This window comes from Lampetra planeri, chromosome 45 (genome assembly GCF_965212315.1).
Source record: "Lampetra planeri chromosome 45, kcLamPlan1.2.h2, whole genome shotgun sequence".
Classification (NCBI taxonomy): Eukaryota; Metazoa; Chordata; class Hyperoartia; order Petromyzontiformes; family Petromyzontidae; genus Lampetra; species Lampetra planeri.
Genome location: NC_136151.1, coordinates 8,401,560 through 8,427,397, shown reverse-complemented (window position 1 = coordinate 8,427,397; position 25,838 = coordinate 8,401,560). Strand labels below are relative to the sequence as shown.

The window sequence follows — 25,838 nt, the reverse complement described above, 5'->3', positions numbered from 1 at the left end:
AAAAAACAAAAAAAATGCTCACATATGTTTATTATTTTATTATTTCCCCTCTACGTGACTTTAGCTAAAGAACCAAAGAATATGAACTCTGATAATGTATGTGCACTGTCCTTGAAGTTGATTGTTCCACACCCGACACAGCTTTTCTTAGAGCCTTATCTCCATTGATGTTGGACCAGATGACGCCAAAAGGCGTACAACTGAAAAACAGCGTCACTATCAGAGTATTGAGAGCTCCTTTACCAGTAGCAAAATATAGTAATAGGTTTTTACCCTTTCAACTGGTACAAAAACTGACACCTTTATACAAGGCGTCATGTTTGCAATAACCTCAACACAAGCAGTCAAAATGCAAACAAAAAGAAACAACTGATGATTTTGATTTAAAGCTTCCGTGACTGCAGGGATTCATATGCTTGGTTCTTTCGGTAAAGTCGTCACGTAGAAGGGAATTAGTTTGTAAATTATTTTATTATTTCCCTTCTACATGACTAATTAATTAAGCAATAAAAAATTAAGCTATTGTTTTATCATTTCCCTTCTACGTGACTTTAGCTAAAGAACCAACTTTGATAATGATGTGCACTGTCCTTGAAGTTGATTGTTCCACACCCCAGACAGCTTTTCTTAGATATTCTTAGGTTTTTTCGGTAAAGTCACGTAGATAAAAAATTAAAATTAATAAAAGTAAAATTAAAATATTTTATTTTTATCTTTTTTCCTCTTATTTTTTACTTTTATTAATTTTAAATGTTTTACCTACGTGACTTTACCGAAAAAAACCCTTAATAATATGAATCCTTGCAGTCACGAAAGCTTTAAATCTAGTTCTAGATTTGAATCTCCGAAACGTCGTGATTTTTATTTTACTTTACTTTTATTAATTTGTTGCCTCCGAAACGTCGTGATTTTTATTTAACTTTACTTTTATTAATTTGTTGCCTCCGAAACGTCGTGATTTCTATTTTATTTTACTTTTATTAATTTTTAATGTTTTATCTTTAAATCTAGCTTTTCTTAGAGCCCAAGTCTCACATTGATGTTGGGACCAGATGCAGTCACAGAAACCGTCAAATCTTCAATTTCCGGTTCCGGTTCGCGTGACGCGGCGTCGGCGGCCATTTTGTTAACTGTCATCTCGTTAGTTTCGGCGTTGAATTCTTTTTTTAAACTTCAACAACCTCCGCTGTTGTTGCTATTGTTGTTGCTGCTGCTGTGGTGGTGGTGAGAAGCCTCTCGTCTTGTTACAAAGTCGCGGCAGGTACTTGTGGGTCGTGTGTGTCGCTTGGTTGTTTTTGTTGTGGTTTTAATGGTGAGGGGCGGGCGGGCTGGGTGGTTGTTTTGGATACGGCGGTTTGCGGCCTAGTGCAGGCTTTCGTGTTTTTTGTTTGTTAAGAAGAAAGCGGGAATAGAAACAACGTGTAAGGTTTACGTTACTTTGTGTGGTTGTTATTGTGTAGTTGTTATTGTTGTTGTTTGACTCGTAGTTTGGTTTGTGTATTTAAATTGTGTGTGTGGGTTTAATTGTAAGGAGCGGTGGTGGGTAGCTGATTGTTGTTTGCGGCCTAGCGCAGGCTTTCGTGTTTTTTTGTTATTAAGAAAGCGGGAATAGAAACAACGTGTAAGGTTTACGTTACTTTGTGTGGTTATTGTTGTTATTGTTGTTGTTTGACTCGTAGTTTGTATATCGTTTAAGTTTTGTGTGTGTGTGGGTTTAATTGTAAGGAGCGGTGGTGGGTAGCTGATTGTTGTTTGCGGCCTAGCGCAGGCTTTCGTGATTTGTGTTAAAAAGAGAGCGGGAATAGAAACAACGTGTAAGGTTTACGTTACTTTGTGTGGTTGTTGTTATTGTTGTTGTTTTACTCGCCGGAGTTTGTTTTGTGTATCGTTTAAGTTCTGTGTGTGTGGGTTTAATTGTAAAGGATCGGTGGTGGGTAGCTGTTTCGGCCTAGCTCAGACTGAGACGTTTTTTGTTGTTTAAAAGGATAAAACAACGGGGGGAGGGGGGGGGTTAAAGTTATATTTAGTGCGTTGTTGTTATTGTTGTTATTCACTCCCTGTACTTAACCAGTTAGCTTAGCGTCGTTAAAGTTGCGTGTTTGAGTGGCGAGGGGAGCTGTTGAGCGGTTGTTTTGGTTACGGCGGTTGCGTTCAGAGCTTGTGTTTGTTTAAGTTTAAAAAAATAACCACGCGACGTTAAACTTTATAACTGCGTAGTAACGTTCGTTGTTGAAGTTGTTGTTTGCGTTGTTTAGTGGTGATAAGGATTCGCCGTTTGGTTTGGTGGTTGCTTTGATGATACGGCCTATCGCAGGCTTTTTTAGGCCTTTGTTAAGAGCACAATAAAACATAGAAACAACGGGAGATTAAAGTTAATTTTGTGCGGTTCTTGTTTTGGGTGATGTTAGTCGATGTTAAAGTTTGTTTAATGGTGAGGGAGGATCGTTGGCAGGGTTTGGTTGGTGATTGTTTTGAGGATACGGCAGCTGCGGCCTAGCGCAGGCTTTTTGAGGCCTTGTTTGTTAGGAGCATTACACAAACAACGGGATTTTAAAGCTAATTTCGCGTGGTTGTTACACTCGCGGTGCTTTAAAGTTTGTTTAGCGGTCATTGTTGTTAAAGTTTGTTTTTATTGTAAGGGGGGATCGCTGAGGGGAGTGGTTGGTTGGGTTGCGGCCTTGCACAGGCTTTTCCGGCTTTCGGGCCTTGTTTGTTAAGAGCATTAACAAACAACGGGATATTAAAGTTTAATTTCGTGTGATTGTTGGTCCACTCGCCGTACTTCAGTTTGCGTAACATTCGTTGTTGTTAAAGTTTGTTTAATTGTAAGGGGGGGTCGTTGGGAGGGGTTGGTATGGGTGCGGCCTAGTGCAGGCTTTTCATGCTTTTTGTTAAAGGAAAAAAATCGTTGGAGGTTAACGGTTTAAAATCATTAACTTCGTTTAATTGTTAATTCTAAGCCGCTTCGTGTAACGCTTCGAACGTCAACGTTGTCGTTTGTAAATTGTGGGGAGATTCGTTTGACTACGGGGTTTCGAATCGGCAGTTTGTGTGATGTTATTGTTAAGCGTCTTGGTTGTTTTCGTGTAAAGTCACGTAGAATGGAAATAATAAAATAGTAAAAATTAAACATAAAATAATTCTCACGACGTTTTTTATTTCCATTCTACGCGACTTTACCGAAAGAACCAAGAAGATGAATCCCTGCAGTCACGAAAGTTTTAAATCGTTATTGTAAATGTTAGTAACGTTCAATTTTAAATGTACACAGTTTTACACCTTAACTCATTTGTGTGATGTTCGCGTAACTCTACCAAGTGCGAGGCTTAGTTAAATAGACGGAGTGTTACGCATCTATGAGTAAAATAGTGGTAATAATGACGGTGCCTTTGTGTGTTGGGGTTGGTAACGTTTTACCTTAAATATGAATAAGTTTCAGATCTTAACTCGTTGTTTAATGCTCATGTAACTTACCAACAGAGATCCTTAGTGTTTTGAATGTAGAGATCAGAGTTCGATTCCCGCTCACGGCCAACACCGGTTACGATTATCTGAACCAGTCCTGGGCCTCCCCTAGGTCGACTCAGCCTCAAATGAGTACCTGGTGCGGTGTGTAAACATCGCCACTGGGGAGACAAAGGCGGCCGGGCGTGGTGCTGGCCACCCACCCCCTCCTGTGTGCAGTGCCGGCCTTCATAGGTGCTCGCTAACAGCACTTGCCCCTACAGTCTGTGTGTGTGTCGGTGTGTGTGTAGCTGTGTGTGTGTCTGTGTGTGTCTGTGTGTGTCTGTGTGTGTGTAGCTGTGTGTGTGTCTGTGTGTCTGTGTAGCTGTGTGTGTGTGTGTCTGTGTGTGTGTAGCTGTGTGTGTCTGTGTGTGTGTCTGTGTACCGTTCCGGCCTTCACAGGTGCTCGCTATCAGCACTTTCCCCTACAGTCTGTTGAGGCTACGCGGGTGAATCTTTGTCTGTGTGTGTGTAGTCATGTCGAGCATTAAGCTGCAGAGCTCCGATGGAGAGATCTTTGAGGTTGACGTGGAGATCGCAAAGCAATCGGTGACCATCAAGACCATGCTTGAGGGTGAGACACACGCGCTCGCCACACAGATACATCACACACACACACCATACACGCACTGACCACACACCGTACACTCACCACACATACACACCGTATCTCTGTGTGTCAGACATGGTTAACCAAAGAGTTTGAATCCTTGCAGTCACGAAAACTTCAAATCTAGAATGGTTAAGGCACTATGATACCATCAGTAGGCCTGGGCTTCTGGGTTGTTCTTCGTGCTTTCGGAGTCCCTGACTCTCTGCTCACAATCATGAAGAACCCTTCATGATGGTGAGCGGGCCTCGGGTAAAACTACGTGGCTGGGAGTCGGAGCTATTACCTGTTCACCTTGGGGTGCGACAGGGATGTCCTCTGGCTCACACATTACTTAACATCTATTTCGACCAAGTAGTTCGTGACGCCATCGATGGTTGTACCTTAGGACTCCTCTTGTACAGATATAATGGGAAGGCTGATCGATGCCCGGGTGCGGTCAAGCGATGGCTCCCCTATTGGTCACAACCACGTTGTGTATGCTGATGATCTGGTAATTGCTGCTCACTCAGAGGAGGAGTTGGAGGTGCTGCTGCTGAACCTGGAGCTTGTTTGTGGGGCCTTACCATCAGCCCCACCAAAACTAAGCACCTGCCTGGGTATTTTGTACCACCAGACACTCCACCCACACAACTCACAATCGGTGATGGGGCAGTAGTGGAGAGAGTGGAGAGTTTCCCATACCTGGGCAGTGTGCTCATGACCAGCTCCGGTTTGACAGCAGAGGTCTCACTCCAAATCAGTCGAGCGGCAATATTTTTAAATCCTTTATATTAAGTTAGCATGCTTGCTTGCTTGCTTGCGTGCTTGCTTGCTTGCGTGCTTGCTTGTTCTACTTATTCATTGGTTGCGTAACGCTGTGTGGAAGCTACCTGGTCTGTCGCTCCGCACGAAGCTTCAGGTCTTCTCGGCCAAAGTCATTCCCTCCCTCCTCTACGCTTGCGAAACGTGGACCCCCCTAATGGAACATCTTCGCCGGTTAGACACATTTAAGCTGGCCTGCCTACGATCCATCCTGGGTTTAACCAGGCTGGATTTTCTGAGGAGCTCAAAGTCATTCCCTCCCTTCTCTATGCTTGCGAAACGTGGAGCCCCCTAATTGAACATCTTCGCCGGTTAGAAACACTTAGGCTGGCCTGCCTACGATCCATCCTGGGTTTAACCAGGCTGGATTTTCTGAAGAGCTCAAAGTCATTCCCTCCCTTCTCTACACTTGCGAAACGTGGTCCCCCCTAATTGAACATTTTCGCCGGTTAGAAACATTTAGGCTGGCCTGCCTACGATCCATCCTGGGTTTAACCTGTAGGCTGGATTGTGTGAGGAGCTCACAAATCCTTCCACACTTTCACGTGACCCCAAAGTGCACATAGCCTGGCACAAGCGCCGTGGTGACATCACCGCCACTTAGTGGCGAATGGCGTTTGTTGTCTGTATCTCTATGTTTGAAGCTTTCGTGACTGCAAGGATTCATATTCTTAGGTTTTTTCGGTAAAGTCACCGTGTAGGTAAAAAATTAAAATTAATAAAAATAAAATAAAAATCACGACGTTTCGGAGGCAACACAAGCTTCCGTCTTCAGGTGGAACTGTCACAGCCACGACAGCTGTATCACGTAAATGAGAGATTACAAGAGTTACCACTCCGTTTATATAATGGTCTTTTGTTATGCAGTCTATTCTTAGGTCTCAAGCCTCACCTTACCATATTAATAAAAAGTGTGCCGTACTTGGCCCTTCCCCCCCTCTCCAACCATTATATATAAACGGAGTGGTAGCTCCTGAAATCTCTCATTTACTTGATACGGCTGTCGTACAAGTAAAATAAAACAAAATAAAAATCACGACGTTTCGGAGGCAACACAAGCTTCCGTCTTCAGGTGGAACCGTCACAGCCACGACAGCTGTATCAAGTACATGAGAGATTGCAGGAGCTACCACTCCGTTTATATAATGGTTGGAGAGGGGGGGAAGGGCCAAGTACGGCACACTTTTTATTAATATGGTAAGGTGCGGCTTAAGACTAAGAATAGACTGCATAACAAAGACCATTATTTATACGGAGTGGTAGCTCTTGTAATCTTTCATTTACTTGATACAGCTTACTTGATACAGCTTACTTGATACAGCTGTCGTGGCTGTGACGGTTCCACCTGAAGACGGAAGCTTGTGTTGCCTCCGAAACGTCGTGCTTTTTATTTTATTTTACTTTTATTAATTTTTTTACCTACCTGGTGACTTTACCGAAAAAACCTCAGAGCATGCATCTCTGTGTTTTGCATCCTTGACACTTAGATTTGGGTATGGACGAAGAGGGCGATGAAGACCCTGTCCCTCTGCCCAACGTCAACGCAGCCATCCTCAAGAAGGTGAGATCACTACCACATCCTGATCACCACCACCACCATGACCACCTTATCATCTCACTATCATCATCACCGCCACCATCATTTCACCGTCACCACCACATCCTGATCACCACCACCACGACCACCTTATGATCATCTCACGATCATCATCATCACCATCATTTCACCGTCACCACCACATCCTGATCACCACCACCACCGTATCATCACCTCACTATCATCATCACCACCATCATTTCACCGTCACCACCACATCCTGATCACCACCACCATGACCACCACCTTGTAATCATCTCACTATCATCATCATCGCCACCATCATTTCACCGTCACCACCAGATCCTGATCACCACCACCACCATATCATCACCTCACTATCATCATCATCACCACCATCATTTCACCGTCACCACCACATCCTGATCACCACCACCAACACCTTGTGATCATCTCACTATCATCATCATCACCACCATCATTTCACTGTCACCACCACATCCTGATCACCACCACCACCACCTTGTAATCATCTCACTATCATCACCACCACCGTCATTTCACCGTCACCACCACATCCTGATCACCACCACCACCACGAACACCACCTTGACATCATCTCACTATCATCATCATCACCACCATCATTTCACCGTCACCACCACATCCTGATCACCACCACCACGACCTTGTTATCATCTCACTATCATCATCATCACCATCATTTCACCGTCACCTCCACATCCTGATCACCACCACCACCTTGTGATCATCTCACTATCATCATCACCACCATCATTTCACCGTCACCACCACCTTGTGATCATCTCACTATCATCATCACCACCACCATCATTTCACCGTCACCACCACATCCTGATCACCACCACCGTATCATCTCACTATCATCATCATCACCACCATCATTTCACCGTCACCACCACATCCTGATCACCACCACCTTATGATCATCTCACTATCATCATCACCACCATCATTTCACCGTCACCACCACATCCTGATCACCACCACCACCTTGTGATCATCTCACTATCATCATCACCACCACCGTATCATCACCTCACTATCATCATCACCACCATCATCTCACCGTCACCACCACATCATCATAACCACCACGTCACCGTCACATCGTCACCCGCACACTTGCTTCACTCACCTTGTCACCACCTCCTCACCCTCACCCCACCTCCTCACCAGGTGATCCAGTGGTGCACTCACCACAAGGACGACCCGCCTCCCCCGGAGGATGACGAGAACAAGGAGAAACGCACCGATGACATCCCCGTGTGGGACCAGGAGTTCCTCAAGGTGGATCAGGGCACGCTGTTCGAACTCATCCTGGTGAGTGTCCACCCCCCCCGCTCGCTCGCTCGCCCCGCGTACCAGGCGAGGTAGTCAACATCTTGCAGGGTCACGGGGTCGAACCCACGACCTCCTGCGTACCAGGCGAGGTAGTTAACATCTCGCAGGGTCACGGGATCGAACCCACGACCTCCTGCGTACCAGGCGAGGTAGTCGACATCTCGCAGGGTCACAGGGGTCGAACCCATGACCTCCTGCGTACCAGGCGATGTAGTCAACATCTCGCAGGGTCACAGGGGTCGAACCCATGACCTCCTGCGTACCAGGCGAGGTAGTCAACATCTCGCAGTGTCACGGGGTCGAACCCACGACCTCCTACATACCAGGCAAAGTAGTTAACATCTTGCAGGGTCACGCACGCGACCTCCTGCGTACCAGGTGAGGTAGTCAACATCTTACAGGGTCACGGGGTCGAACCCACGACCTCTTGCGTACCTGGCGAGGTAGTCAACATCTCGCAGGGTCATGCCCGCGACCTCCTGCGTACCAGGTGAGGTAGTCAACATCTTACAGGGTCACGGGGTCGAACCCACGACCTCTTGCGTACCTGGCGAGGTAGTCAACATCTCCCAGGGTCACGGGGGTCGAACCCGCGACCTCCTGCGTGCCAGGTGAGGTAGTCAACATCTCGCAGGGTCACGGGGTCGAACCCACGACCTCCTGCGTACCAGGCGAGGTAGTCAACATCTCGCAGGGTCGTGCCCGCGACCTCCATACCAGGCGAGGTAGTCAACATCTCGCAGGGTCATGCCCGCGACCTCCTGCGTACCAGGCGAGGTAGTCAACATCTCGCAGGGTCACGGGGTCGAACCCACGATCACCTGCGTACCAGGCGAGGTAGTCAACATCTCGCAGGGTCACAGGATCGAACCAACGACCTCCTGCGTACCAGGCGAGGTAGTCAACATCTCGCAGGGTCACGGGGTCGAACCAACGACCTCCTGCGTACCAGGCGAGGTAGTCAACATCTCGCAGGGTCACGGGGGTCGAACCCACGACCTCCTGCGTACCAGGCGAGGTAGTCAACATCTCGCAGGGTCACGGGGGTCGAACCAACGACCTCCTGCGTACCAGGCGAGGTAGTCAACATCTCGCAGGGTCACGGGGTCGAACCCACGACCTCCTGCGTTCCAGGCAAAGTAGTTAACATCTTGCAGGGTCACGCACGCGACCTCCTGCGTACCAGGCGAGGTAGTCAACATCTCGCAGGGTCACAGGGGTCCAACCCACGACCTCCTGCGTACCAGGCGAGGTAGTCGACATCTCCCAGTGTCATGCCCGCGACCTCCTGCGTACCAGGCGAGGTAGTCAACATCTCGCAGGGTCATGCATGCGACCTCCTGCGTACCAGGCGAGGTAGTCAACATCTTACAGGGTCACGGGGTCGAACCCACGACCTCTTGCGTACCTGGCGAGGTAGTCAACATCTCGCAGGGTCATGCCCGCGACCTCCTGCGTACCAGGTGAGGTAGTCAACATCTTACAGGGTCACGGGGTCGAACCCACGACCTCTTGCGTACCTGGCGAGGTAGTCAACATCTCCCAGGGTCACGGGGGTCGAACCCGCGACCTCCTGCGTGCCAGGTGAGGTAGTCAACATCTCGCAGGGTCACGGGGTCGAACCCACGACCTCCTGCGTACCAGGCGAGGTAGTCAACATCTCGCAGGGTCGTGCCCGCGACCTCCATACCAGGCGAGGTAGTCAACATCTCGCAGGGTCATGCCCGCGACCTCCTGCGTACCAGGCGAGGTAGTCAACATCTCGCAGGGTCACGGGGTCGAACCCACGATCACCTGCGTACCAGGCGAGGTAGTCAACATCTCGCAGGGTCACAGGATCGAACCAACGACCTCCTGCGTACCAGGCGAGGTAGTCAACATCTCGCAGGGTCACGGGGTCGAACCAACGACCTCCTGCGTACCAGGCGAGGTAGTCAACATCTCGCAGGGTCACGGGGGTCGAACCCACGACCTCCTGCGTACCAGGCGAGGTAGTCAACATCTCGCAGGGTCACGGGGGTCGAACCAACGACCTCCTGCGTACCAGGCGAGGTAGTCAACATCTCGCAGGGTCACGGGGTCGAACCCACGACCTCCTGCGTTCCAGGCAAAGTAGTTAACATCTTGCAGGGTCACGCACGCGACCTCCTGCGTACCAGGCGAGGTAGTCAACATCTCGCAGGGTCACAGGGGTCCAACCCACGACCTCCTGCGTACCAGGCGAGGTAGTCGACATCTCCCAGTGTCATGCCCGCGACCTCCTGCGTACCAGGCGAGGTAGTCAACATCTCGCAGGGTCATGCATGCGACCTCCTGCGTACCAGGCGAGGTAGTCGACATCTCGCAGGGTCGTGGGATCGAACCCACAACCTCCTGCGTGCCAGGCGAGGTAGTCAACATCTCGCAGGGTCATGCCCGCGACCTCCTGCATACCAGGCCGCTAACTACCTGGACATCAAGGGTCTCTATGTATCTCTATGTATCTCTCTGTATCTCTATGGGTCTCTAATAGCCTGGTGTGGTTTGTGACCTCAGGCCGCTAACTACCTGGACATCAAGGGTCTTCTGGACGTCACCTGCAAGACTGTGGCCAACATGATCAAGGGCAAGACCCCAGAGGAAATCCGCAAAACGTTCAACATTAAGAACGACTTCACAGAGGAGGAGGAACAACAGGTGGGAGGGGGAGAGATACACGGGGAGGTGTAGAGAGAGACACGGGGAGAGACACGGGGAGAGAGACACGGGGAGGTGTAGAGGGGGAGATGGAGAGAGACACGGGGAGATGGAGAGAGACACGGGGAGATGGAGAGAGACACGGGGAGATGGAGAGAGACACGGGGAGAGAGAGAGACACGGAGATGGAGAGAGACACGGGGAGATGGGGAGAGACACGGGGAGAGATACACGGGGAGATGGAGAGAGACACGGGGAGAGAGACACGGGGAGATGGAGAGAGACACGGGGAGAGAGACACGGGGAGATAGAAAGACACGGGGAGAGAGACACGGGGAGTGAGACACGGGGAGGTGTAGAGAGACACGGGGAGATGGAGAGAGACACGGGGAGAGAGACACGGGGAGATGGAGAGACACGGGGAGAGAGACACGGGGAGAGAGACACGGGGAGAGAGACACGGGGAGATAGAAAGACACGGGGAGAGAGACACGGGGAGTGAGACACGGGGAGATGTAGAGAGACACGGGGAGAGAGACACGGGGAGGTGTAGAGAGACACGGGGAGAGAGAGAGACACGGGGAGATGGAGAGAGACACTGGGAGATGGAGGGAGACACGGGGAGATGGAGAGAGACACGGGGAGATGGAGAGAGACACGGGGAGATGGAGAGAGACACGGGGAGATGGAGAGAGACACGGGGAGATGGAGAGAGACACGGGGAGATAGAAAGACACGGGGAGAGAGACACGGGGAGTGAGACACGGGGAGATGGAGAGAGACACGGGGAGAGAGACACGGGGAGGTGTAGAGAGTTTACTGTTTAGTGGTCTAGTAGAGTTTAGTGGCTAGTGTTTAGTGGTTTAGTGTAGAGTTTAGTGGCTAGTGTTTAGTGGTTTAGTGTAGAGTTTAGTGGCTAGTGTTTAGTGGTTTAGTGTAGAGTTTAGTGGCTAGTGTTTAGTGGTTTAGTGTAGAGTTTAGTGGCTAGTGTTTAGTGGTTTAGTGTAGAGTTTAGTGGCTAGTGTTTAGTGGTTTAGTGTAGAGTTTAGTGGCTAGTGTTTAGTGGTTTAGTGTAGTGTTTAGTGGTTAGTGTTTAGTGGTCTAGTGTAGAGTTTAGTGGTTAGTGGTCTAGTGTAGAGTTTAGTGGTTTAGTGTAGAGTTTAGTGGTTTAGTGTTTAGTGTAGAGTTTAGTGGCTAGTATTTAGTGGTTTAGTGTAGAGTTTAGTGGTTAGTGTTTAGTGGTTTAGTGTAGTGTTTAGTGGTTAGTGTTTAGTGGTCTAGTGTAGAGTTTAGTGGTTAGTGGTCTAGTGTAGAGTTTAGTGGTTTAGTGTTTAGTGTAGAGTTTAGTGGCTAGTATTTAGTGGTTTAGTGTAGAGTTTAGTGGTTAGTGTTTAGTGGTTTAGTGTAGTGGTTAGTGGTTAGTGTTTAGTGGTCTAGTGTAGAGTTTAGTGGTTAGTGGTCTAGTGTAGAGTTTAGTGGTTTAGTGTTTAGTGTAGAGTTTAGTGGCTAGTATTTAGTGGTTTAGTGTAGAGTTTAGTGGTTAGTGTTTAGTGGTCTATTAGAGTGTAGTGGCTAGTGTTTAGTGGTTTAGTGTAGAGTTTAGTGGTTTAGTGTAGAGTTTAGTGGTTAGTGTTTAGTGGTTTAGTGTAGAGTTTAGTGGTTAGTGTTTAGTGGTTTAGTGTAGAGTTTAGTGGCTAGAGTTTAGTGGTTTAGTGTAGAGTTTAGTGGCTAGAGTTTAGTGGTTTAGTGTAGAGTTTAGTGGTTAGTGTTTAGTGGTTTAGTGTAGAGTTTAGTGGCTAGAGTTTAGTGGTTTAGTGTAGAGTTTAGTGGCTAGTGTTTAGTAGTTTAGTGTAGAGTTTAGTGGTTTAGTGTAGAGTTTAGTGGTTAGTGTTTAGTGGTCTATTAGAGTTTAGTGGCTAGTGTTTAGTGGTCTAGTGTAGAGTTTAGTGGCTAGTGTTTAGTGGTCTAGTGTAGAGTTTAGTGGCTAGTGTTTAGTGGTCTAGTGTAGAGTTTAGTGGTTTAGTGGATAGTGTTTTGTTGAGTGTCGCTAATCGCTCCGTGTTTATCGTTTCCATGTTGTGCTGCTGCAGGTTCGCAAGGAGAACCAGTGGTGTGAGGAGAAGTGAGGGTGCAGATCTCGGCTGCATGCACTCACCACTCACCACTCGCACTCACCAATCGCACTCACCACTCGCGCTCACCACTCGCACTCACCACTCGCACTCACCACTCGCCACTCACCACTCGCCACTCACCACTCGCCACTCACCACTCACACTCACCAATCGCACTCACCACTCACCAATCGCACTCACCACTCGCACTCACCACTCGCGCTCACCACTCGCACTCACCAATCGCACTCACCACCACACCCTCTTTCCCTATCGCGCTGACTTATAAGGGGGAGGTGGAATCCCTCCCCTCACCATCCCTCCCCTCACCATCCCTCCCCTCACCATCCCTCCCCTCACCACCCCACCCCTCAACCACCCGCCACCTTACAACCCACCCCTCACCACCCACCCCTCACCATCCCTCCCCTCACCACCCACCCCTCACCACCTCCCCCTCACCATCCACCCCTCACCACCGCCCCCTCACCATCCCTCCCCTCACCACCCACCCCTCACCACCCACCTCTCGCTGTTTGTGTTTAACCCAGGCGACGAACTCCCAAACGCTCCTCACCCCTCACGCCCACATCACCCTCACCCCTCGCTCACCCCCCCCCCCCTCTCTCTTTCACCGCTCACCTCTCTCGCTTGTCGCTCACCTCACCCGGCTCACCCCATTGTCTATTGCAACCCGAGATGCCCTCCCACCTCCTCACCACCCCTCACCACCTCTCTCCCTCACCACCTCTCTCCCTCACCACCTCTCTCCCTCACCACCTCTCTCCCTCACCACCTCTCTCCCTCACCACCTCTCTCCCTCACCACCTCTCTCCCTCACCACCTCTCTCCCTCACCACCTCTCTCCCTCACCACCTCTCTCCCTCACCACCTCTCTCCCTCACCACCTCTCTCCCTCACCACCTCTCTCCCTCACCACCTCCTCCCTCACCCCTCTCTCACCTATCCCTCACCACCTCGCCTCTCTGTCACCTCTCTCACCACACCCTCACCTCTGTCACCCTGCGACGATGCTGTACGGTGACTTGTGACCATATCAGTTCAACACCCGCTTAGACCACGTGATCTCACCACACACTCACCACACACTCACCACTTACTCACCACACACTTGCCACTCACTCGCCACTCACTCGCCACACACTCGCCACTCACTCGCCACGCCACACACTCACCACACACACCACAACACATCACACACTCGCCACACACTCACCACACCACTCACCACACCACACACACACCACACACACACCACGCTCACCACACACACCACACACTCACCACACCACACACTCACCACACCACACACTCGCCACACACTCGCCACACACACCACACACTCACCACACTCACACCACACTCGCCACACACTCACCACACCACACACTCGCCACACACACCACACACTCACCACACTCACCACACACACACCACACACACACTCACCACACCACACACCACACTCACCACACTCGCCACATGTAGAGACAGGTCAGGCCGAAATCGTCTCTTGCATCACAGCAGCGAGTCGCCGCCAGCTGTACCTGGGGGATAGCCGCTCACGTTGTCTCTGCTGCATTGACCCCAGAAGAGACTTGCGACGGTTCATTGTGTGGTGGAGATGGTGGAGATGGTGGTGGTGGTGGTGGAGATGGTGGTGGAGATGGTGGTGATGGTGGTGATGGTGGAGATGGTGGAGATGGTGGAGATGGTGGAGATGGTGGAGATGGTGGAGATGGTGATGGAGATGTTGGAGATGTTGGAGATGTTGGAGATGTTGGAGATGTTGGTGCTGGTGGTGATGCTGGTGGTGATGCTGGTGGTGATGCTGGTGGTGATGCTGGTGGTTTAGGTCCCAACGAGGTTGTTTTGTCTCGGGCCGTTTTAGTTTATATTTTTCGTCGTGTGGAGTTTGCAGTGCTGGATCTTGTGGTTGTTAGTATTGGGAGGAGAAGCGGGAGGTGGTTTGTTGGGTGGTTGTTTTGGCTTTTGTGACAAACTTTTGGACCCCAGTTCCATGGTGGAGGCGAAATGAAACAAGTCGATGGGGAGAGAGGGAGGGGGGATGGGAGAGGGGAGAGGGGGAGATAGAAATCGAACAAACTCCACTAGAACAGGTGGGCGAGTTCAAACTCCACTTTATAGCCCAGAGAGAGAGAAGGGCGAGGCTGTCTGTACACAAAGCCCCTCAACTAACCTCCCCCCCGTGCTAGCGTGATCCCCACACAGACCACCAACCCCTCCCCCACCCTTCGCTAAAAGTGTTTAACCTCGTTAGGCTGCTCAGTGTAATTATTATCGTTGTCGTCGTTCTTCTCTGTTCATTAAAGATTCCTTTTTGGAAAGACTCAAACCTCGTAGGTGCTGTCGCTTCCTTTCTCACGCTCTCCCCGCGCGTTTTTGGCGAAGAAGGGATCCTCATGCCTCTTGGGAGTTGAGTTATCCTCCCAGCGATATAAACGGTGGGTGAGGGAGAGAGGTGAGGGTGAGTGGGTAAGGGAGAGGGGGGTGAGGGTGGGTGGATGAGAGAGAGAGGGGGGGTGAGGGTGGGTGGGTGAGAGAGGGGGTGAGGGTGAGAGGGGGTGAGAGAGAGGGTGAGGGTGGGTGGGTAAGGGTGAGAGGGGGGTGAGAGAGGGGGTGAGGGTGGGTGGGTGAGAGGGGGTGAGAGAGAGAGGGGGTGAGGGTGGGTGGGTGGGTAAGGGTGAGAGGGGGGTGAGGGTGGGTGGGTGAGAGAGGGGGTGAGGTTGGTGAGAGAGGGGGTGAGGGTGGGTGGGTGGATAAGGGAGAGAGAGGGGGTGAGGGTGGGTGGGTAAGGGAGAGAGAAGGGGGGGTGAGGGTGGGTGGGTGGGTGAGGGTGAGGGGGGAGGTGACGGTGGGTGAGGGAGAGAGGGGGGGGTGAGGGAGGGGGATGCGGTGCTCCAGTGGTTAGCGCTCACCACCACCACCACAAGTGGTGGAGCCAGTGGGGGGGGGGGGGTGTGGGTGGCACGTGCCCCCCCAATGATCCGATGGAAAGCCCCTCAACTAACACCCCCCCCCCCCCCAACGTGCTAGCGTGATCCCCACACAGACCACCCCCCCCCCCTTCGCTAAAAGTGTTTAACCTCGGTAGGCTGCTCAGTGTAATTATTATCGTCGTCGTTCTTCTCTGTTCATTAAAGATTCCTTTTTGGAAAGTCTCAAATCTCGCGGGTGCTGTCGCTTCCTTTGTCGCACTCTCCCCGCGTGTTGGCGGAGGGTGGGTTGTTGACTTTTGTGATTCTGACGTTTGGACCCCAGTTCCCCGTCTGGAGATTGTATTTCCTTTTAACACGTGTGAGGCTTTCGCGACCAATGTTATTCATAATCAAAGTTTTTGGGTTTAGATCGCGTTTGTTTATAAATGTGTCGTAACCCTCCACCACCCGACACGGCCAATCAGTAAAAAAGTGTCACGTTGACAAAAGACAAATAGTTCATTCTAGATTTGAAGCTTTCGTGACTGCAATGATTCATATTCTTAGGTTTTTTCGGTAAAGTCACTTAGGTAAAACATTAAAATTAATGAAAATAAAAATCACGACGTTTTGTGTTGCCTCCGAAACGTCGTGATTTTTATTTTACTTTCATTAATTTTAATGTTTTACCTACGTGACTTTACCGAAAAAACCTAAGAATACAAATAGTTCACTGCTTTAGCCCACCGGTGTTGTGTTCAACACACCGGTGGGCTAAAGCAGTGAACTATTTGTCTTTTGTCAACGTGACACTTTTTTACTGATTGGCCGTGTCGGGTGGTGGAGGGTTACGACACATTTATAAATAACGCGATCTAAACCCAAAAACGTTGATGATGAATTGTATTTCCTGTGGAGGCAAAACAAGTGGAGGGGAAGAGAGACCTCTGACTTTTAAGCAACTTTTATTGCCGCTAGCAGCACAGCACTGGAGGTGATTTCAACACGAAATGCAGTCGCCAGCAATAAAAACAAACACCACTCGCTGGATGCGCCACGCATAACACAAACAAGTCCTGGATGAGGGAGGGAGTTGCGGTGCTACAGTCGTTGGTGGGGTGGGTTTATGAGTAATAGGCATTTTACGACCACTGCCACCGTGTAGCTCACTGTAGCATATTATGACGTGCCAGGTACTGAGATGATAGGACACTCGTTTGAGTCCATATTTGGCAATAAGTAACGGCAAAGCGGTTACTTATAAGCGACTCAGAATTGTGTGCAGTTGCGTATACAGAACACGACTTCCCTGAAGGCATCAACAGCTCCAGCGAGCGCGATGCCGATCGCACAACACGGTTCGAATTCGACCCTCGATCGATGGCTGCGGAAGTGCCCAGGGACAAGTCCTTACTAACTAGTCCTTACTTACTAACAACTCTATCAATTTACAAGCTTTCTTTTAACTCACTCTGTTGTCATTATTGTATCCTCAAATCTTGTAACTCAATTTTAACCCACTTCCCAATGTGCTATCGACTGCAAAGTTTGGTATACGTATGGCATACTGATGGCAATACTATATTCTATCATAAAACATTAAAAAAAATATTTTTAAACCATTTTTTACACGTTATGTTTCGGCTTGGGTCTAATTGTCCACGTTCAACTGACGTTGGCTGTAATTGACCACGGTCCCCCTTACGTCATGGCAGGCTTCGGGGCCACTTCCTGGAGTCGTGGAGTTTTGCCATTACGAGTACATTTCATAAAAGCGTGTTTTAAAAAAAAGTTTTTTTTTAATATTACTTATTTTATTGCTGGAGGGTTTGCCCCCCCCCTACCTGAAAATCCTGGCTCTGCCTCTGACCACCACCACTTGACCGTATACATGCCGGGGACATGAGCGTCTTCTTCGAACGCTGGAGGGCCAGAAAAGCCCCTCCGTTCCGGTATGAACGTCACTCCTCCTTTTCACTTTATAAAGTGCTCGCTCGTTGGCGTGGCGTGCACGACAACCAGTGGACGTGTTTGTGTGGCGCATTCAGCGCGTGGTGTTTTTAAATCTTTTATATTAAGTTCGCTTGCTTGCTTGCTTGCGTGCTTACGACCGTGCAAATCTTTCGGTCGTTTTTTAACCCACTTCCCGTGATCCAATCGAGCTGACATTTTCCACACAGACTCGTTGTGCGTGACAATTAATTTTCGTGAAATTTTTTTTCCAAAATGTTACACTCTTTAGGATAAAAATATTATATTTAATTACCAATTGCTTAATGGTGGCAGGCAATCATCTGACCCATAGGTGGCAGCCATCTCAAGCCAGAGGACGAGAGGACTCTAGCCACCACGCATATAAAAGGAGAAAACAAACTTTTCGTTGGATGTTTGAAATGAACTACAGCGATGTCTTCATTTTCCCACACCCCATCCCACCCCCCATTTGTAAAGTATTTATTTGTATTGTTGTTTCGTGCGGCATATTCCTTTGGTTTTCTTGCGAGGCGAACATTGCAACAGATGACGAACCGATGTGCAGGTTTGATTTCCGTCACAAACCCCACCGACACTCAACTTGCTAGTTGAGTGTCGGTGGGGTTTTTCAGCTCGAAGAACTTCGAGTTCAATAAAAACGTAACCTGCAGAGGCCATTGCCGGAAGGTGATGTAAGCACGCGCCGTGTTGTAATAAAGTGGGTTGTGTATAGTGTAGTGTATAGTAGTATTGTAGTGTATAGTGTAGTGTATAGTGTATAGTAGTGTATAGTGTAGTGTATAGTAGTATTGTAGTGTATAGTAGTGTATAGTGTAGTGTATAGTAGTGTATAGTGTAGTGTATAGTGTATAGTAGTGTATAGTGTAGTGTATAGTAGTATAGTAGTGTATAGTAGTGTATAGTGTAGTGTATAGTGTAGTGTATAGTGTAGTGTATAGTAGTATTGTAGTGTATAGTAGTGTATAGTGTAGTGTATAGTAGTATAGTAGTGTATAGTAGTGTATAGTGTAGTGTATAGTAGTATTGTAGTGTATAGTAGTATAGTAGTGTATAGTAGTGTATAGTGTAGTGTATAGTAGTATTGTAGTGTATAGTAGTATAGTAGTGTATAGTAGTGTATAGTGTAGTGTATAGTAGTATAGTAGTGTATAGTAGTGTATAGTGTAGTGTATAGTAGTATTGTAGTGTATAGTAGTGTATAGTTTAGTGTATAGTGTAGTGTATAGTAGTATAGTAGTGTATAGTAGTGTATAGTGTAGTGTATAGTAGTATAGTAGTGTATAGTAGTGTATAGTAGTATAGTGTAGTGTGTAGTAGTGTAGTGTGTAGTAGTGTAGTATATAGTAGTGTAGTATATAGTAGTGTAGTGTATTGTAGTGTATAACGTAGTGTATTGTAGTGTAGTGTATAGTAGTGTAGTGTAAAGTAGTTTACTGTATAGTAGTGTATTGTGTAGTAGTATAGTAGTGTAGTGTGTAGTAGTATGGCGGTGGTGGTGAGTGTGCGTGTTTATCCGCGTATTTTTAGGGCTGAAACTAAAACACGACGTCTGTTACATTACATCTTCTGTTAGAACACCAAACAGGTAAACATACTTTTTATTGCAAGGTATATGACCGGGTTATCATTTACCGAGCATGCCGCTTTGCACAACACTGTGGACTTGAAACTGTTTGGCTTACACCAGAGCTAGAGCCGCATTCTGTTTTATGGCCTCGGCCCGTTTGCGTTTTTATTGAACTCAAAGTTCATCGAGCCGAGCCGCCTCCTCAACCTCCTCCTCAACCTCCTCCTCACCCTCCTAAGTCAGAATCAGACGACCGAGGACAGTGTTTGACGGGGTGTCCCATCACCTCTCGTTTCGATCCACACATCCGTGTGGACAACTCCTGGGCCATGTCTCGATTCCACCTGCTCACCACATGGCTTGCCTATGCACTCATGCTGGTAAGTTGTGCGTCTGTGTGGTGTGCGTCTGAGTGGTGTGTGTCTGTGTGTGTCTTTGTGTGTCTGAGTGGTGTGTGTCTGTGTGTCTGAGTGGTGTGTGTCTGTGTGTGTCTTTGTGTGTCTGAGTGGTGTGTGTCTGTGTGGTGTGCGTCTGAGTGGTGTGTGTCTGTGTGTCTTTGTGTGTCTGAGTGGTGTGTGTCTTTGTGTGTCTGAGTGGTGTGTGTCTGAGTGGTGTGTGTCTGTGTCTTTGTGTGTCTGAGTGGTGTGTTTGTGTGTCTGAGTGGTGTGTGTCTGTGTGTGTCTGAGTGTGTCTTTGTGTCTGCGTGTCTTTGTGTGTCTGTGTGGTGTGTGTCTGTGTGTCTTTGTGTGTCTGTGTGGTGTGTGTCTGTGTGTGTTGGCACAGGAGGGGAGCGGTAGTGTAGTGGTCAGCGCTACGCAACGCTAACGAACCCGGCCACCCGAGTTCGATTTCCGCTCACGACCAACACCGGTGACGATTATTTGAACTGTTCCTGGGCCTCCCCTAGGTCGACTCAGCCTCTAATGAGTACTTGGTGCGATGTGTAAAAATCGCCACTGGGGAGACAAAGGCGGCCGGGCGTGGTGCTGTATAGTAGTGTAGTGTATAGTAGCGTGGCGGTGGTGATGAGTCTGTGTGTGCGAGTCTGTGGGTTTACTTGCGAGTGTGGGTCTCTGTGTGAATCTCTGTGCGAATCTATGGGTCTCTGTGCGAGTCTGTGTGTATCCCTATGTATGTACCTCGGTGTATGTACCTCTGGGGCAAAACAATAAAACACCAGGTGTGTTAAGCTGTTCAAACACCAAACAGTCAAAGTATCTTTGGCACCATACCTATCGAATCGTTGCTAATCTAAAGATGGTGGAGGAAGACCAACAAACAGAAGTTCTCAGGAAAAGAGTTTCAATTTAGTGTAGCAGTGGACTGTATAGTGTAAGAGGCTGCTATTCAATCTTACAGTTACATGCTAACTTCTCACATTGACGTCACTAGCCCCGGCCACTTGTTTATGACCCTTGAGCTACACCCATTTCAAATCTTTTAAAACAGTCTTTGATTCCGTCCCATTTTTTTTGGGCAGAGGGGAAGTTCTGTCAGATTCTGGTGATGTGGTTCCAGCGGAGCACAAGAAGCTGTTTCTCGATGACAGACGACGGTGGGTGCCGGCTGATGGCCATGTCGTGCGGACGTCCCCGCTCTAAGGACTTGACCTGCTTAATCATCGCCAGTTGCCAGGGGGAGCTGTGCCAGGGAGTGCAATATAAGCAGGGAACAAGGGGGGTGGCTCTCAGGTTCCTCGTTACGATTCTGCTGATGTCAGACATGTTTACTGTGGTATGAGCGTCCCCTGGTGGAGCGTGCATATTCACAGATAAACAAAGCGCTGAGGCAGTGGTGCGTAGGGTGTATGGATGTGCCCCCCAATTTTAATTAGCGAGCTTTCGCAGAATGTTGTGTCATGCGTTCACCTTGGCTTTGGTATTTAAAGTTGTGCTTTTTGTAGCTGAGTATACGATCCAGTGGTACTCTGAGGTACGCCGGGTGACTCTGGTGTTCGAGGCTCTGGTCTCCTCAGATGACATTCAGTTGTGGCTCTGCGTCCCGGTTTCTTAGGTGGAAGGCACAGATTCGTTTTTTTACTCGAGTTGGATTTGAGATGATTATTTAGGTAGTATCTTGACATCTCGTCCAGTGCCCTCTCCCGTAACTTCTCTGTCCTCGAAATTCCTCTGCTGTGTGGTAATACAGAGATCGTCATTATAGATGAACCCCTGCCATTTATCAGGAAGTAGCTGATCCTTGGGGTAGATATTGAATAAAATTAGAGCGAGCAACACTGCCTTGTGGTAAGTCATTTTTTTGGGAACGCCATCTACTTTTCTGCCCGTTTAGTTCCACGTAGAAGCGCCTTGTTCTATAGGAGGCTCCGGATAGTCTGGCTAAGATCTAGGTCGCAGTAATGAGGTACAGTTTGTGGATCAAGATGTGGTGTTGAACAGTGTCACATGCAGCAGATAGATCAACAAATGCTGCGTCGGTGATCAACTTCTGTTGGAAGCCATCTTTGATGTGATGCGTGAGGTTTAGAAGTTGGCCTGCACAGGGTCGGCCGGGTCTGAAACCCGCTTGGTCTCGTACGAGTTTGAGATCTACCAGGGGTGGAATTTGTTGCAGGATAAGGCGTTCGTAGAGTTTGTAAGTTGTGCAAAGGAGGGAGATCGGTCTATAGCTTTTTGGTGAAAAATCTTTCCCTTCTTCCATACTGATGGTATCTGTTTACTCGTCATACATGCATTGAATAGGTCAAGGAGCCATTGATTTGCAATGGGTCCTATGTGTTGTATCATTCCGACGAGAATGTCGTCCACTCCTGCTGCTTTCCCCCGTTTAAGCAGGCCTATGCCGACTGTCAGATCCTCCATAGTAAACGGCCGGGCGTTGACTGTAACTTACTCACTGGAAACTGTGGACATTTCAGATGGTGGGAGGGTGGAAAAGAGAAGTAGGTGAGGTGGAGAGGTGATATGCCCAAGCAGCTTCTGTTTGGCCGGAGAGAGGAGCTAAACGGGTACAGCACGGGCTGGAGAAGAGGTGGAGCTGATGGGCGAGTGGGTTAGTGAGTGGGTGACACGGGCTAGAGAAGAGATTGGGCTGATAGGTGAGTGGCTTGGTGAGTGACACGGGCTAGAGAAGAGAGGGAGCTGATGGGTAGGTGGGCGGATGGAGCGGGAATGTTCAGTCCTACTTTTTTAAGTCTGGATAAAACAATGCCCAACATAAGCCCTACACGGTTAACGGCCGGTATCGCTGCTGTGAGCAATGTCATTTGGGGGAAGTCTGATACCGAATGTGGCAGCAGTAGCAGCAGCAGCCACATGGTGGTGGTGGTGAGCCGCAACTGTCAACAACTGCCCAGGCTCTGCGGTCCTCTATGTAAAAATATTTTTATCAACCAATTAGTGACGAGTGCTTATTATGATTATACGTGTGGGAGGATTACCGGAGCACCCGGAGATAAACCCACGTGTGAGAATGACAAACATTTTTTTTTTAACTGGAAAAAAGGTCCCATAGATACCATGAGAGCGAGGGGGAAACGCTCTATCCCACACAGACGGAAACCGTTGATTTTGTCACCGTGGACTTGCCGCGGCTGCTTATTTGTGTTGTGGAGGAACATCTACTGCGGTGTTGTTGTTTGAGTGACAAATATTAATTTCTCCTATATTGTTGAATCTTGCCCTCACGCTGTTTGTGTGTGTACAGATGTGTTCAGGCACAAAGGCTGATTGTCCCCAGGGACAATACAGAGCGAGTCCCGGTCTTTGCTGCCTACTCTGCCCTGCCGGTGAGTTTCCTAGTCTATTGGGGCATCGCAGTGGCTAGGAGATGTCAACTACCTCACCTTGTATATGTAGTGGTGGTGTTGACGTGCGCCGACAGTGATGGATCACGGGGCGGCACGGGGTGCGGGGTTGGGCACGCGATGTGGGCGTGGTGTGGACGCGCGCGCCGGGAGTGAGGGATTACGGGCGGCGCGGCGTGGGTGGTGAGGCGCGCTGACACGAGGTGGGAAAAGAGGATCGTAGCCAGCGCCCGGTGATTGGTCAAATGGGATAGGTGCTCTCAGCGACGTCCGCAGGAGGGGTATAAAGGGTGACGCGCGAGAGCACTCGTGGTTGTGGTTAACCAGTTGAAGATCGAAGACGGAGTTGAAGGAGTAGAGCCCCGAGACCCCTAGTCCCGCCGTCCTTATTGGGACCGGGGCCCTGTGTGGCTCGGAGGCGAGACTGTGGGACCCGGGGTCCGACGCCCATGTGGGCCGAGAGACTGTGGGACCCAGAGTCGAGACGGACACCCCGGCCGGGTGTGTTCCGAGAGGCTACGGGGCGTAAAAGCCCGTGTTGGTGTAGCCAGGAGAACTGTGTGGGGTAGGCTGGTGTTAGCCACCCGAGTAACAGAGTGGGTGTTGGTCACCGAGTAACTAAGTGGGTGTTGGTCACCCGTGTAGCTAAGTGGGTGTTGGTCACCCGTGTAAATATAGTTGGTTCAAATAAAAGAGTGTGCTACCCGTGAAGTCGTCTCCCGCCGAGTTACTACATTACATATACAGCGGGGTGTGGGGTCGATCTCAACCCCTGGCGATGCCTGCTGCTGTATATATTTGGAGTCTGTGCGTGTCTCTCTCTCCCCGTGGTGGTCACTCCACGGATTTTTCTCTGGGTCCTCCGGTTTTTCTCCTCCACATTTAGAATCAACATCACGCGTTTAGAGTATTTGGCTGCTGTTGTAAATTTCCACACAGTGATGATGATACGCCACTTCGTTGGGCTATCATTTGTGGCCAGGTCCCTTCTGAAAAAGAGCTACACAGCTCAGTGGTAAAATAAAAAAAAGTTTTGTTTATTCAACTTCAAGATCGCCTTCACTGCTTTCAGGATTCTCCATGTGCTCACCCCCATATCTACCTTTCCCCTCTCACCTCACCTTAAGCTACTCCCCATCTCTCACCTAGGAACCTTCAAGGCTGATGATTGCTCAACGGAGGGCGGGTACGCCCACTGCCTGTCCTGCAACAATGGCAGGTACACGGATGGGGACAACCAAGAACCCCGGTGCTTAACCTGCACAGTCTGCGGCCAACGTGAGTTCCAGTACCTAGAAGTGAAAGTTATTTTTCCGCACTCAATTATGAAATTCTGACTGCAGAGTATCTGACGTAACTCGACCACCTCCTTCACACTTGTGTCCTTGTGTCTCCGAACTAATGCCCGTTTTTGTTCCTGGCAGATGAGGTCATCCAGCAGGATTGCAAAGCGACCCAAAATAGGAAGTGCGTCTGCGATGTTGGATTTTACCGACCGGAAAACGGCGACTCTTGCCAGGAGAAATCACGTAAAAACCCATGTGAGAACCCAAAATCATTTACCAATTAAAATTGTGATTGTTTTTTGTTTTATTCGCGACATGTGCCGAGATTTGTTCACAGTACTGTGCGTGGATATGTGTACAGTATTGTATGCTACATTAACTTTTTTCATTCTATGCATTTATTGTACAAGTTATATTTAACAGTATCGTGCCTTAGTGCTACTAAAAATGATTGCATTATCTGTCTTTTTCTAGACGTTGCTATTGTGGCTGGAGTTGGCGTTCTAGGTTTGGTATTTGTTGCTGGAGTTGTTTATCTTGCTTATTTGTGGAGATGCCAACCACGTAAAGGTAAGAGGTTAAACTTGTAAAGCTGTTTTTACTGTCCGATGTTGTCATAGCTGGATTTGGGGAGGAAGGATATTTTACATTTAAATGTTAAACATTATAGGCAAAAGTGTAGCGCTGACAAAATGGACACTAAATTTTCAGTTTTGGCCATCCTAGTATGTTTGAATTTATTTCGCACCGCACGTAGCTAACTGTGTTAATCGCAGGTGTGGGGAGGACAGCAAACTACAAACACAGAAAGCAGTTCTAAAGAAATGTATTTTCAATTTAGACAGAACATTATTATAATGTACATCAATGGTTACTGCTATATAGAAGTTAAAACTGGATTGTTGCTGTTGTGTATAGTTTGTTGTCCTTCCCCCATACATCTGATAAGCAACGGTTGACAACGTACGGTGCACAAGAAGTTAAACGTACATACAGAGCTACCTTGCAATAGACGTGCTTTGTCACAATGGGCCCTAACATGGCTTAAATAAAATGAGCGTGTATGTGAAGATATCGTGACGAATACCATCGCTCTCTCCACTCATTCTACTCTCTCCGTCTCTCCAGATGCAGCCAGCGAAAAAAAAGCACTGGAAGAAGCAATGTATCTCTATCTGAATGGTGTCCATAAGAACGAAACAGTGCAACAACCACAACCAAGAGATAAATTAGAAACAACTAATGAGCAGGAAAGAGACCAAGAACGGCAACTAAAAGAGCACACTGTCAACGACGAGCGGGCGTAGGATCTGCATTTGGGTCGCATTTTACTGTTGTCAATATGATCAAATGTAAATAATTGGCTTATAGAAGAAACCCCCAGAGAAACATTCCGCAAATATATATAACAAACTTAATGAGGGAAGATTATGGTATCAGGGAGGGGGGAAACGCAGAGGGGGGGGGGGGGGTTAAAGAAAAAATAGATAATGTACTTGTACCTACACCTTACCAAGAACCGCTCTCATTTTATCCACTGAGGAGGGGCGGGGGGACGTAAGCCCTGGCAGGACGCACGTCCAGCCAGGTCGCCACCACCTTCCAAATGTTA

At 48.7% G+C, this 25,838-nt stretch overlaps 1 protein-coding gene and 1 long non-coding RNA gene across 3 annotated transcripts; both read left to right on the top strand.

Moving 5' to 3' along the window:
- The first annotated feature begins 1,115 nt into the window (after positions 1 to 1,115).
- Positions 1,116 to 12,837, top strand: SKP1 (S-phase kinase associated protein 1). Of its 2 annotated transcripts, XM_078614851.1 has the most exons (7): positions 1,116 to 1,261; positions 3,980 to 4,078; positions 6,406 to 6,479; positions 7,698 to 7,841; positions 10,398 to 10,538; positions 12,629 to 12,705; positions 12,819 to 12,837. In XM_078614851.1, the coding sequence occupies exons 2-6, from the start codon at positions 3,982 to 3,984 to the stop codon at positions 12,662 to 12,664; spliced, it is 492 nt and encodes a 163-aa protein (XP_078470977.1). In that variant the 5' UTR covers positions 1,116 to 1,261; positions 3,980 to 3,981; the 3' UTR covers positions 12,665 to 12,705; positions 12,819 to 12,837. The 2 variants fall into 2 exon arrangements, with proteins under 2 accessions (XP_078470977.1, XP_078470976.1); XM_078614850.1 differs by lacking the exon at positions 12,819 to 12,837 and having other exon boundaries at positions 12,629 to 12,802.
- Positions 12,838 to 24,088: 11,251 nt separating this feature from the next.
- On the top strand, positions 24,089 to 24,816 carry LOC144733099 (uncharacterized). The gene is made up of 3 exons (XR_013588309.1): positions 24,089 to 24,218; positions 24,365 to 24,469; positions 24,701 to 24,816. It is a non-coding gene; the product is annotated as an uncharacterized LOC144733099 (long non-coding RNA).
- The last annotated feature ends 1,022 nt before the right edge of the window (positions 24,817 to 25,838 follow it).

Coding starts and splice junctions, on each gene's coding strand:
- SKP1 (XM_078614851.1), top strand. CDS start 3,982: ATGTCGAGCATTAAGCTGCAGAGCTCCGATGGAGAGATCTTTGAGGTT. Junction 4,079..6,405: donor CATCAAGACCATGCTTGAGG/GTGAGACACACG, acceptor CTTGACACTTAG/ATTTGGGTATGGACGAAGAG. Junction 10,539..12,628: donor CAGAGGAGGAGGAACAACAG/GTGGGAGGGGGA, acceptor GTGCTGCTGCAG/GTTCGCAAGGAGAACCAGTG.